Consider the following 14118-nt stretch of genomic DNA (forward strand, 5'->3'; position numbering starts at 1 on the left):
GAATAATTTACACAGGAATATTTAGTAAAAGGTTCTGTATTAAATCTAAATTATTTTGAAATAAAATTGGACAAATGTTGATGTGTCAAACTCACTGCGTAATAAAGTAACACTCAGGAAGGAATAACCACTGAAATCAAACAAGCACATCAGAGTGAAGGGTTAAAAACTCTTGGGTTACACACGGGTTAAACAATGGCTGAACACCTGCCTCCTCGATGCCGGTAAAGGAAGTCAGCCATTCAAGGTCGGCCCCCTCTACCTGTTTGTTTGACGTGGAGCTGAGCTGTTTTCTTAAGGGAGTGGGAAATGAATGGAGCCTGCAGCAGGTGTGGGAGTGTAATAACTGCTGCGAGCCACTTCCTGCTTTCACTACCACCGTTTCTTTCAGCTTACAGGTAGGCTCTGCTCTTGTTGTCCTAAATTAATACTGTTTTATACACTACAACAATTACACAAAAGAGGATGTAGGAGAATGAAAGCGAGATGAGAGAAAGAGACAGGAACCGAATTAGTTTCTTTTAAAAAGATCCATAACATGTAGCTTTTATCACAATTATGCATATTGGATGTAAATTAAACAAAATTGTCTGTGAAAACAATTCAATTATGGGGGGCCACTTTAATTAGGGAAAATCTGTGATGGGTGACATTTATAAAAAGGGTCGCCCATGACTGTTTGTTTTGCCTACGCAAAACCATGTGGCTCTTTGTTGTCTTCAGTTTCATCTCAGCGCCATTTTAGACGTAATGCCTCATGTTCTTCTAACTTTCTGTATGTGTTCTTTTAAACAAAGTATGCATTTCATTTTTTAACCTACATATTAATGATTCAAATGTGTAGTGCTAAAAAAAGTATTTTGGAAAAGAGAAAAAAACATTGTTTGAATAATAAAACATAAAGGAAGCCATGATGATACCCTTTTACCAGAAATACATGTACTTAGTACATGGAAATTTTGCAAGCACCTAACAGGAAACCACGTCAGCACCACATACAGATAAAACACACTGAATTAGGTTATGTGCTGTATGAAAGTGTATGTCTTATCTCTCTATCTGGAGTGACTTGTGCTCTGTGTATGTTTTTTTTTTTAAGGAGAAAGCAGTTGCAACAGTTATGGGTGTGCTAACTTTTCAGCTTTTGGTATGTGGCCAGCTAATATTGTTTTTGCTGGTCTTGAATAATATAATTGATGCACAACATACTGGTGAGTCACCATCAAGCCTGAGTGCTACAATAGCCTCACCTCTGAATGCAACAGGAAACCACACAGAAAATAATGTCTCAAATTCATCAAGCTATTCAGCACACAGTAATAGTACAACAACTCAAAACAACTTGACAACCCAGACGACCACTATTGTCTCCAACACTACTTTGGGACCCAACCAAAGCAATGTAACAGGATCAGCAGGGCAGCCAAACAAAACAGAAAATGCTCAGACAACCCAATCATCCACATCCTCAGCATTCAACATCAGTTCAACAGCTGTCACTTCTACAGACAACACCACACATAGCAGCAATGGAAGTGCTATATCAAAAACAGCACCAGTGACCAAACCAACAGCGATAACTTCTACCGCTGTAACTCAAAACAGCACAACTTCTTTGAATGAATCTCAAGGTAGGTCTGAACATATCTTAGCATTAATAATGTAAACCAAATAATGAAATATGTTTCCCCTGCCTAACTATTCCTACCTCTGTTTTAAAGCAGGTGATGGCCTGAATCATTCAGAGAAATCTCTGACCATTTTATTCAGCATTCTGCTTGGTGTAATAGTTCTGGTAATTCTGGGGCACTTTGTGTACAAGTTCGGCAGGAGCAAAGAGAGAAGTATCCAATACACTCACCGCCGTCTCCACAATGAAGATACAGGTTAGGAAAACCTATCTTATTTTAAAAAAAAAAAGTAAAAAAAATAAAATAAATATATATATATACATACACATACATACACACACACACACACACACACATACATCATACACACACTACACACAAACACATATGTCTGTTTATGATGGTGTTTGCTAAGGTAACCATGATTAATAAAAAATAAAAATACAAATATATATATATATATATATATATATATCCTATCAACCACTCAAAACACCTTAGAAATGGGTTAGAGTCTGGGAAAGTTGTCAGGCCAATTCCAACATCATGCCGTCAAGTCTTGCATGGGCAAGCACATTTAATCTAGTATATAGTTTACAGTAATCATAAAGATTAAATATTCACTATGAATAGTATTATTGTCTGTAATTTTCTTTCACAGGTGAGCCATTTGCAGTGCCAGATGACACGCTGGTCATTTCAGGAGGACTCTATGACGGCCCTCAGATTTACAACCCCACCATGACAGTGCAGAACGAAGAATTCCAGATAGACGCACCTGGATTTGCATCCAGACCCACTCAGTTCCGCTTGGAGTTTCTGAGAGAGGATCAAGACAGAGCAGACCCTGATACTTCCACCTTTCAGACATTCCATGCACATGATCAAGAGCCAAGCTGAAAATTTTACTTTTACTTGAAGCTTCTATGGAAAAAGTTTTTAAATAGTTACATCTTTTGAACTTTGAAACTGAAATTTTGAACTAATAAAATTAGTGAAGATAACAGAAAAACACAAATATAAATACAAATATTTGTTAAACACACAACTGAAACAAACAACAACTGTATCAGGAACCAGAATCTTTTGATAAACATTTTAAGGTACTGTATTTTAACCAAACATACTATGAAGAGAAACTGTGTACTGAGAGATTAGAATAAATAATATAAATACTTCTGCTTATTCAAACACCAATATAAATTGTAAGCAATCAGAAGCTATTGTATTAAGAGTATGTGTACTCTAGTTTTCTAAAAGGATAATCACACATTTTTGATGCAAACACTTTTAAGCAAAGATTTTGTCTGTTGCTTTTTTTTTCTTCTTATCTGAATTGCTAACAGTGGTCCATCCAGCATCTCGCATTCTCTTTATTGCAGCCAGTTTCAGCACTGTTCCTGGAGACTTACATGGAAAAGAACTCTGCACCTGTACATAATTTGCACACGACTGTCAAAACAAGAACATTAAGGAATCAATTTGGACAAAACTAGTCATATGTGATTTTTGCTTACCTTCTTGAACATGTCCAAACTCCCTGTGTCTTGGTCTTTTGGTTGCATAGGTTTCTTTGATTTAATAGGTCTTGGAGAGAAACTCTGCACAACAGATACAGGGGATTAAGAAAGAGTAACACAAACCACAATTGTAAGAAATTACTTAAGTTGATTGCAAATAAAAATGCAGATCACTGAAAACTGTTTGTATATAGCACAATACCAATAGTATGTGAATAGAGTGAATAGATAAAATTTACCAGTATGTCATTGCTGTCTGAGTTGTCTGATTTTGGATCCAGCTTCAGAATGTTTTCCTTCCAAGACCACGCAATCTTAGGTGAGGGTGGTGTGCGAATTCTGAATGACTGAGCAGAAAATAAACGGACTCATATAAATGCTCAAGATGAATGATGAGCAGTGCAAACTGTTCAGGTTGCCCCCATACCTTTATTTGAGGTGTTGTTTTAGTTGTTTTGCTCCATAATGGAGTATGCAGGTCTTCATTCACTGTTTCCTTGAATCAATAACAAAAAACATCATCAACAAATGTTAGATGATAGAAATGAAGAATAAGAATGCACAAAATGGACAAAGACAATGGAAAAAAAACCTACAGCAGGAGTGTTAGATGCATTTCTTGATGGCGGTACATTTTCATCCTCTTTTAAAAGTGTATACACAGGCTTCTTAGCGGTGTCAGCTCTCTGAGTTTTAGAGATCTTGTTTCTTCCCTTCTTAGGTTTGATTTCAGTTACCTAAAACAATATTTTCATACTGCAGTGTTCACTTTAAATTGCCATGTATACTTATGGTATCTCAATTGACAAGATATTGACCTGTTGAAGCGTGTCTTTTTCAAGAGATGAAACTGGTGTCCTTAAGGCCACCTTCTCTCCTTTGAGCTTTTCAAGTTGTTGTCTAAGATCATCCTTTTCCACTTGCAGGTGGGACAGCTCCAGTTCCTAAATTAATTGGTTATTTGGTTTTTAGCAGAGATTTGTTTTTCCAAAAAAATTTACATTACACCTACTAAAGCGATAAGGTGTCGCTAAAGTAACCTTTGGTTAAATGTCTCAAGGAAACAATGGTAACTCAAGATCTTTCCAATGAATTTAGAAATCCATCTTTTGGACCTAGGACTCTTTTATTACCATCTCAGGCATGCTGAGTATGATATTCAATGCAAGCAATGGATTGCAAGATGTCAGATTAAGCCATTAAAAAGGTCAAATCATTACCAGTGATGCTTTGCTTGCATTGACTTCAGCCTCTCTCATCCGTTTCTCACTTAGCTCCGCATCTTTTTCTTCTAACATTTTGTCATACTCATGCTACCAAGAAAATAACAACAATAAAATGAATGAAAAGTGCTCAAAAACAACTGAAAATATTGTATAATTTGATAACAACCTTGTGCCTCTCCATCAAAGCAACCATGTCTGATATCTTCTGCTGGCATTTGATTTCTGTGTCATCTTTACTCTTCAGTGCCTCCATGGCTGTTTCCTTCAGTTTTTGCACCTACAACCCCCCACCCCCAAATCCTGATGAATTATTTGTGTCAGGTCTCGTTTTTTCAGTTGTTGCATTCAATGAAAAAACAAAACAAACAAACAATAAAAAAACAAAAAACATATCACCTCAAGGTTGAGTTGATCCTCTGAAGTTGATTTATCTTCAAGGTTAGAGCTTATTTTCTGAAGCTCCTCCTTGTAATGTTTCTTTATACCTTCCAAATCTTCTTTCAATGTAGTAATCTATGAGAAATATGTCAAATACTGTAAACTGTAACATGACCACTGTTATACTTATATACACAAGCATATATTTACTCAATTAAAATTTATGAGAAAACAGTGTATATGCATGCTTAAATCCTCTAAAGAATCACAACTGACTATCACTATCACAAATGAAATGAATTTTGGCTAACATCTCCAAGGTCCCGTTTCATACTGACTTCCAATATAAAATTCTATTACATTATTCGATCATTTAGAAAAATAATAGTAAATGATCTACCTCTTTTAGACATTCCTCGTGAGCTTTTGTTTTGGTCTCTATTTTTGTTTTAATGTTTGTTAGCTGAAAAAAAAAAAAACAGAATAAAATAAATTTAAAAAACGTTGTGTAAGCACAGTAGTGAATAGTGCATATGTACAGTACTGTATGTCACAATATGATTTTTTTTTTTTACCTTTGACTCCAGTGCTTTGATTTGTTTGTCTTTTGTCAGAAGTTCCCGCTTTGCAGTTTTGCCCTGTTGGGGTGATTTAACGAGCTATGGTTAGATATATAAGATGATACACCTCAACAAACTGCAATAATAAAACAGTATAATAAAGTATAATTGCGGCCTTATGTCCCCAAGAGGGACGAAGAGGATTAAGAAGAAAGATAATAAAGAGAACGCACACTCTCTTTCAATTGCTGTTGAACATTCTTACTCTCTTCATCCTGCCCAGCAATTTTTGCAGATAAATTATCCACCTGCTCCCTAGAATATGAAAATGTACATGTAAGGCATACTAAAATGATAAATAAACCCAAATTTGCAATGTTGCAAGACAAAAGTCTCCTCTAATCTTACTGAAGTTGTTGTTTCTCTCTCTCGAGTCTCTCTATTTCTGTCTTCTCTCTTTCTGCATTTGCATTGCTTTCCTGTAAAGAAATAAACCACAACATACAGCATTTGAGGATCTCTTTGTCATATTTACATCATATAGAGGCTTGATTTAATTTACAAACCATGAGATGAGACTGAAGGACTTTCTTCTCTAAAGCACCACTATCAACCTGTTGCTGAATGGTGTCCTTCTGCATCTGCAGGTCATTAAACTTCAATATTGTTTCCTTCAGTTTTTGCACCTACAACCCCCCACCCCCAAATCCTGATGAATTATTTGTGTCAGGTCTCGTTTTTTCAGTTGTTGCATTCAATGAAAAAACAAAACAAACAAACAATAAAAAAACAAAAAACATATCACCTCAAGGTTGAGTTGATCCTCTGAAGTTGATTTATCTTCAAGGTTAGAGCTTATTTTCTGAAGCTCCTCCTTGTAATGTTTCTTTATACCTTCCAAATCTTCTTTCAATGTAGTAATCTATGAGAAATATGTCAAATACTGTAAACTGTAACATGACCACTGTTATACTTATATACACAAGCATATATTTACTCAATTAAAATTTATGAGAAAACAGTGTATATGCATGCTTAAATCCTCTAAAGAATCACAACTGACTATCACTATCACAAATGAAATGAATTTTGGCTAACATCTCCAAGGTCCCGTTTCATACTGACTTCCAATATAAAATTCTATTACATTATTCGATCATTTAGAAAAATAATAGTAAATGATCTACCTCTTTTAGACATTCCTCGTGAGCTTTTGTTTTGGTCTCTATTTTTGTTTTAATGTTTGTTAGCTGAAAAAAAAAAAAACAGAATAAAATAAATTTAAAAAACGTTGTGTAAGCACAGTAGTGAATAGTGCATATGTACAGTACTGTATGTCACAATATGATTTTTTTTTTTTACCTTTGACTCCAGTGCTTTGATTTGTTTGTCTTTTGTCAGAAGTTCCCGCTTTGCAGTTTTGCCCTGTTGGGGTGATTTAACGAGCTATGGTTAGATATATAAGATGATACACCTCAACAAACTGCAATAATAAAACAGTATAATAAAGTATAATTGCGGCCTTATGTCCCCAAGAGGGACGAAGAGGATTAAGAAGAAAGATAATAAAGAGAACGCACACTCTCTTTCAATTGCTGTTGAACATTCTTACTCTCTTCATCCTGCCCAGCAATTTTTGCAGATAAATTATCCACCTGCTCCCTAGAATATGAAAATGTACATGTAAGGCATACTAAAATGATAAATAAACCCAAATTTGCAATGTTGCAAGACAAAAGTCTCCTCTAATCTTACTGAAGTTGTTGTTTCTCTCTCTCGAGTCTCTCTATTTCTGTCTTCTCTCTTTCTGCATTTGCATTGCTTTCCTGTAAAGAAATAAACCACAACATACAGCATTTGAGGATCTCTTTGTCATATTTACATCATATAGAGGCTTGATTTAATTTACAAACCATGAGATGAGACTGAAGGACTTTCTTCTCTAAAGCACCACTATCAACCTGTTGCTGAATGGTGTCCTTCTGCATCTGCAGGTCATTAAACTTCAATATCAGCTCCTCATATTTCTCCCTTCAAGGAAAAAAACAGTTCCATAAGATATTGAACGGATTTCAATGATACAATAGCAGAATGGCCAAAATACTTAATTTAATGACATTTACATGAACATTACAATTTTTTCTTACAACTCATTTTCTTATACAAAATGTAGTGTACAAACTTGAAACACACATCTATTTGCAAAATTCAAAGAAAGATTATCTCCCTTACATATCTACCTATACCTACGGTAGACTATCTGTACAATATGTGAAACAGTAACCAATAAATTAGAGGAGTAAGTTGGCTATACAAATTTACGTGTTGGTTTCAACATTATAGGTTCAGTCTTGAGATTTAGAGATTAATGGTATAAAACAAGACAGGTCATGATTGCTCTTACTTCTGCTGCTTTATGTCTCTCTCCAATCTTTCTACCTCTTTTGATGATTTACAGCTGCTCTCCAAAGCTCCTGACAATTGTTCCTCCATCTCTTTTAATTTAGCCTGGATGAAAGATGTACAGATTTAGTTTGAGCAGTTTAGTTTGATGTTATTCAATCATGTTCCATCATATTCTTAAACTCAAATAAATACATATGCTGTGTAATGACCTTTAAAACAACTTCCTTTTGCAGCTCTTCATTGTCATGTCTAGCTTTTGTCAGGGCTTCCTTCATGTTTTTATTTTCTGTGATGACACTCTCTATTTCATCCTGAGAGGGGTGAATATTATGTAAAGTATGAAGCACATGCAGCACTGAAATTACTGAAAATTAATTTTGCTGTGTCGATGAATGCTTAATGACCTTCTGCTCACCTTCAAATGATTTGCTTCACTTTTTTTCTCTTCAAGTGAGGCAATAAGCTGGAGAATCTGACCCTCCTTTGTCTTTAATTCCTCCTTTATAGACCAAAGTGAGTTTGTCTTTTCATCCTGTTATAGAAACACTGTGAGCTCGGTTTCATAAATGCAAAAATCACAGAACATGAATACTTAAACAGAGAGGAAATAAATACCAGCTCATCTCTGAGTATCTGTATTTGCTTGCTATGGTTCTCTTTCTGCCCCTTGATAACTTCTGTATGAAGATAGTGTAACCATTTTAGAATGGTACAAAGCATGCAATGATATCATTATTCATTAACATACAGAGTCTTAACACACCTAACTCTGTGTTTTTGTCACTAAGTTCATTCACCAACGAGGTTATCTTTGTCTCAAGGTCTTGTGCCCTGTGAAAACAAAGGAAGCATTCAATAATGGATAAAATTAAATATTAAAGTTCTTTACCTGTGCTACTGGTTTGAGATTTACAAAAAATTATGTTAGGTCTTGTACTGATATAGCCTCTTTAACGTACCTTTGTATCTCAGATGTTAGTGAGGACTGCAAAGAATTCACTGTCAGCTGAATCTCTGAAAGTTGGTTTGCCTGTTGCTCTTTGATGTTGTTTAGTTCCTGTAGTTCATCGTCTTTCGCTTGAAGAACTTTCTCATGGTTCTCTTTGCTTTGCTCCAGTTTGTAAGTTAGGGCTCTCTGGTTTTCCTATGAACAGCGATACAATACATAACATAAATAAGAGATGCACCGATCGACCGGCCAGGGTTCGGAATCAACCGATTTTCCACGTGATCGGCCCGGACCGTCTTGCCGATTCCGAGTCGGTCCGTTTTGACTTCACTGCTACACTCACATCCGCATGTAAACATGTCATCAGCGTGGAAGTTCTTCACTGTGAGTGATTCACGCTTGTCTGGGACAAGTAGATTTTTTAAAGGGGCAATTGAGAGAGAATACTACATGCCTGACCAGACAAGAAGCCTGATTAAAACGTCAACAACAACCATAACTAGGGAAGCACTGAAACTTGGCCACCACAAATGCTCACGCGAGAATGATTTTGATTTTATTGCATTCAGTGTAAACGGTGACTAATAATGTATTTGTCATGCCAGATGAGGCAAAGAGGGAGAGGGACTCGTGCAGAAATCAAAACAAATGAGCACAACAGCACACACAAAATAACTCACAGAAAGTTATAGATGGATACCGCAGTAGAATTATTATTTTTTTATAATACGTAAGCAAAATTACACAACCAAGATGTTTTCCCGAATATCAGAACGATTGCAATGTGACACTGATTTTATACAATAGTATATCAATTTTATACAATAGTAGTTCAATAAACAAGTGACCTACATTTTAGACTCAATATTGACTGTTATAGCTCAATTTTGCAAACGAAAATAGTTCCAAAGCCATAGCAGAACTGTATGTCTCCGAGCAACAAACAGCGGTGTTTCGTTACTAAATGAATCCACAGTTTTGAACAAATCAAGTCAATGATTCAGTGACCCATTCATAAAGACAGTCACTTGCCTAGTTTCCGAATGAATCAGCCGTTTGAACGAATCGGTTGAATTAATGACTAAATGATTCACTCATTAAAACAGTCATTTGAGGCCACCTACTGGTGGTGTGGTTTCATATTTAATAGTATCGTTGCATTTTCCCCAACATTTCTTACTATGTTCAAATAAATAAATAAATAAACATTAATGTTATCACATTATTTATGCATACACTGCAATTTTGCATTTATGGCACCTCAGATTCATCAAACAGTCTGTGTAAATACATGTAATGCCACTTCAGATGCAGCTTCTGTTTCCTCTGCAGTGGAATGATGGAGTTTGTTGATACTGATTTCATTGAATGGTAACAAATCTACAGTTTCTTATTCTAATTCTATTAATTCTAACTGAATTAATTGAAACAATGTAAGAATTTGATGTGAAAGATGACACATACATTTAATAAGGTTAGGGAAAAAATGCCTATTTAATTAAAAACATAGTGGGAAATGACATCTGTTTTGTTATATACAGAAACTCATTTCTACCTCTTTCCAGTCACAGAACACTTTATTTTGAGAGTTGTTAGTCCAGACTGGGGGAATGTAATGTTTAATCATTTCTTTCATTATGTAAATATTTTTTTGCATAGAAAAAAAAGTAGATTTTTGTTTGTATAAGCTGTCAATTATAGTTCTTAGAAAGAAAATCGGAATCGGCAAAAATCGGTATCGGCAGGTCATACCTACAAAATAAATTGGAAATCAGAATCGGCCAAGAAAATTGCAATCGGTGCATCTCTAAAATGAATTATTTTAATCTTTATGCACTATCCTTACAAGTACAAAATATCTGTAATAAAGCAAGTGCATAAGGACAAACCTCGATCTCCCATTTGAGTTGCTCTGTCACCCTGAGTTTCTCCTCAAGTCCCTCCCGGTCCTGTGTAACACTTTGAAGTAGTTTCTGATGCTTCCCTAAAAACAACGAAAGTGAAGGTAAATGACTTTTTGAAAAATCAAGAAAAAAGACTGATGCAAATGTTTCAAGCATTCTTACTTTCTGACTCCTCTATTACACTGCAGCTTTGCTGTGCCTCTTTGAGTTTCAGTGAAACATCTTTGAGATTGTTTTCTTTTTCTTGGAGTTTTTCTTGAAGCATAGCAACCTCAACAAGTTAAAGACAAGGAACACAAAATACACATGTGTTTTAGTCACAAAATGAACACAAAGACAGGCGAGTGCTACTGTATTCAAGATCTTTCAAAATCAAGATTATTCAAGCAAATGCTGCCCCCTTCAGGCTGAATGAGTTATTTGTAAGGCTCATGAGCAAAGGCACTACTAACCTCGTTCTCCTTCACAAGGCATTCACTCTCCAACTTCACTTTAAGATCCTCAAACTGTGTAAGGCATTCTCTTACTGTAGGATGTTAACAAAACAATGTTAAAATTATTTATTTCATTGCGTCTAATACACTATATACTTCAAATGAATTCAATTAATTTGTAAAAAAAAATAATTAGAAAAATGAATAAAAAATGAGCACATTTCAACATATCCTGCTGATCAGACTCTGCCTGCTTCCGAAGACTTTCAAATGCTACCACCATCCTCTGCAAATGAACAAATTACAGTGTCATGAAAAGGATTGTCCTAATCTAGGGTTCGGCCTATTGCCAACACTTCATGCATCCTAAAAAAAAGACATTACCCGAATATTCTCACTGTTCTGTATGAACAGATCATGAGTTTCTTCCCGTTCAGCCTCAACTATTCAGGCAAAATAAAAAACACATGATTGTCCTCTAATAATTGATAATGAATTCATATATTTAGTGTTATGCTATATTATATTATTCATATACATATGCTCACACTTACACAGATTAATTTTCTCAGCAGATCTCTCAAATGTGTCCTTTAGTATGTTGCACAAATTTCTGGTTGCATTGCTTCTGCATAATAAAGAATATAACAATTTATAATATAATACAATTTCAAATAATATGTGCTTATATAAAAATGACCCATGATATACGTACTTATTTCTAAGGTCTTCATTTTCATTCAGTTGATCCTCTAATTTCATGCTCAGACTTTCATTTGCAAACTGCAAAGGACATAATTCATAATTCTGTATTTACTGAAGCAGACAAAAAAATAATAAAAACAAATGCACTTCCAGCAAATGTGATTTACCTGAAGCTCTTGAATAGCTTTGCGCTGCGTCTCGATGGTTTTTCTGTTCTCCTGAAGCTTTCTGTCTTTTTGTGAAATCTCAGAATCTATTTTGAACTTCCACATTTTGATTTTCTCAGCTTCATCAAGCAATCTGGAGTACAGCTGGCTGGATGTTAATGATGTCTGTAATGCAAAAGCATAACAGATATTAAACTGCTTAGATTTATTTACATTATGCCTTGCACTGAATTCATAATGTGGACCTTAAACCATTATAGATTATAAAAATAAACAAATAATTATCAAAGCAATAAACTACAATAAAAAATGAAATAAGCATTTAATCTGACCTCCTCCTTTTCCATTGGCATGACTGCAGCCTTCTTCATCCCATCTGTAAGAACAAAGTATCAGGATTAATGTATTTACTACATTAAAACCATTTACAGCACACTTTCCATTTCGACTATAAATGTTACCAGTTCTTGATGTCTTCGTAGGAAGCACCATTTTAGATGGAATCGGCAGGCTTGTCTCCATATCTGAACACTTGTTATAACGCTACAAACAAAATACACGTATCATCCTACAATTAAATGTTCAAACAGCAGTTTCAGCAGCCAGAGGTCAAATAGCAACATTATAACACAAACAGAGAATTTACAAATGTACCAACCTGGTTTGAAGGAGAAAAACCAGAGTTTTCTTCAAACAAGCCTGTTTCCTGAGGCTTCACTGCGGAAATTTGATTCAAATGAGCTCTTGGGGGCACCAGCAGTTTGAAGTTGAATGGTTTTTGCATGCTGTGGAGTCAAACGAAATATATCACTTCAAAAATCCTTAGAACTGTATCCCGAATAGTTTTATTGTTGAGTTTTTTCCCTAGCTGAGAAACGTCAAGTCGAAAGTTGAGGTAGTTAAGCAAAGGTAATTTATTCCTCACAAATTATCTGATTTCCGTTACTTTTCCACTATTATAAACTACGTGTATGTAATTAAACTTAATTTTAGAAAAATTTCTTTACCTTTAAGCAAATCACCTAGCACTTTCTGAACGTTTTTATAATTAATACGACTCCGCTGACCAACGGTTTTTACCTGACGCCGATTTGAAATGGTTTGCGCGGTTAATTCACGCGCTGACTCCGATTCAATTTAGCAACAGGAGTAGCAATTAAAATGAAGGCCCCATATCAGCCGGAACTTCCGAAATGTAATATTTATTTCCCCCTGGTTTGTTAAAAAGAATGCTAATTATAGGACAAGCTTTAACTTTTATAGCATGCTTCAAAAGTACATTACTTTAATTCGGCGCCTCAGAGACCTAAGGTAACATGAAGGCGTTGCATTTTCACATGATATTTTCAGACTGGGGGAGATATTCTCCTGCCATTTGTTTTTTTTCTTCTTATGTTGCATTTTTTTCTTTCTGAAATCCAGTTATTTCCGAAAGCATTGCTGAACATTGTTCGGGATACCTGCCACATTTCTGAAAGGTGCATCCAACTAAGGGTTAAAGCTTGGTTTTGAATAGGTCAGATGAACATTTTGCAAAAGAAGTCAAAGAGAAAATAAGAGGTACTTGCATCATTGTGAGTCTCAAAAGAACACCAGGGTTCACACCCAACAGATGTGAAGTCATACAACTTTTATTAAAACGAGAATCATTTTTAACCATTTTGCAACAGAAAAATTATATACATTTAAACTGGCTCTGATAGTAACATATTTGGCATTTCAAGAACAATTTCCAATTAGGCTATACACAAATTGCCTTTGTGTTTACAGTTTTAAACAAGTAAATAATCTTTCATCACTAAATTGCTAGACTACACACATAGACACACATGCACAAGAATACACAAAATAACAGACACTGGCGAGTGTGCATGGATACTAACAAAACAATGCATTAACTGTTTTAACTTGGAAAATATTTACCAAGTTTTATGTTCAATTTGTGCATATATTTAACAAGAGACACTATTTGCATATCTACCGCTTTCACATTACTCTGTCTTTTTTGTTAGAAGGCAACATTTGTGTCTTGTAGATTAATTCTTTATATACATGTATTTACTGATTTAATCTTTCTCTCACTCCCAGTGTACATAAAATGCCCTAAAACAGATGAGAGACAGTTCTTGTCCTACAGTAAATGTCCAAGTTTTATGTTCAATTTGTGCATATATTTAACAAGAGACACTATTTGCATATCTACTGCTTTCACATTACTCTGTCTTTTTTGTTAGAAGG

The 14118-nt window shown here is 35.0% G+C and overlaps 2 protein-coding genes across 3 annotated transcripts; one reads left to right on the plus strand and one right to left on the minus strand.

Moving 5' to 3' along the window:
• Positions 1 to 218: 218 nt before the first annotated feature.
• Positions 219 to 2531, plus strand: LOC107708059 (uncharacterized). Its single transcript, XM_016512207.1, has 4 exons — positions 219 to 398; positions 1100 to 1631; positions 1725 to 1886; positions 2293 to 2531. The coding sequence occupies exons 1-4, from the start codon at positions 219 to 221 to the stop codon at positions 2529 to 2531; spliced, it is 1113 nt and encodes a 370-aa protein (XP_016367693.1).
• Positions 2532 to 2533: 2 nt separating this feature from the next.
• Positions 2534 to 12664, minus strand: LOC107708157 (synaptonemal complex protein 1-like). Of its 2 annotated transcripts, XM_016512322.1 has the most exons (31): positions 12539 to 12664; positions 12342 to 12423; positions 12213 to 12256; positions 11881 to 12045; positions 11724 to 11791; positions 11563 to 11636; positions 11393 to 11451; positions 11228 to 11294; positions 11027 to 11100; positions 10737 to 10845; positions 10560 to 10654; positions 8681 to 8865; positions 8485 to 8552; positions 8337 to 8398; positions 8137 to 8253; positions 7931 to 8032; positions 7720 to 7823; positions 7229 to 7346; positions 7071 to 7141; positions 6896 to 6977; positions 6678 to 6740; positions 6503 to 6565; positions 6121 to 6237; positions 4544 to 4654; positions 4372 to 4464; positions 3970 to 4095; positions 3748 to 3888; positions 3579 to 3647; positions 3391 to 3498; positions 3149 to 3232; positions 2534 to 3083 (listed from the first exon to the last, which is right to left on the minus strand). In XM_016512322.1, the coding sequence occupies exons 1-31, from the start codon at positions 12662 to 12664 to the stop codon at positions 2922 to 2924; spliced, it is 3009 nt and encodes a 1002-aa protein (XP_016367808.1). In that variant the 3' UTR covers positions 2534 to 2921. The 2 variants fall into 2 exon arrangements, 1 of the variants encoding a protein (XP_016367808.1); XR_001636333.1 differs by lacking the exons at positions 3579 to 3647; positions 3748 to 3888; positions 3970 to 4095; ... (23 more) ...; positions 12342 to 12423; positions 12539 to 12664 and having other exon boundaries at positions 3030 to 3062; positions 3149 to 3435.
• Between the last annotated feature and the right edge of the window lie 1454 nt (positions 12665 to 14118).

Source organism: Sinocyclocheilus rhinocerous, unplaced genomic scaffold, assembly GCF_001515625.1.
Source record: "Sinocyclocheilus rhinocerous isolate Xijiao unplaced genomic scaffold, SAMN03320098_v1.1 scaffold113, whole genome shotgun sequence".
Classification (NCBI taxonomy): Eukaryota; Metazoa; Chordata; class Actinopteri; order Cypriniformes; family Cyprinidae; genus Sinocyclocheilus; species Sinocyclocheilus rhinocerous.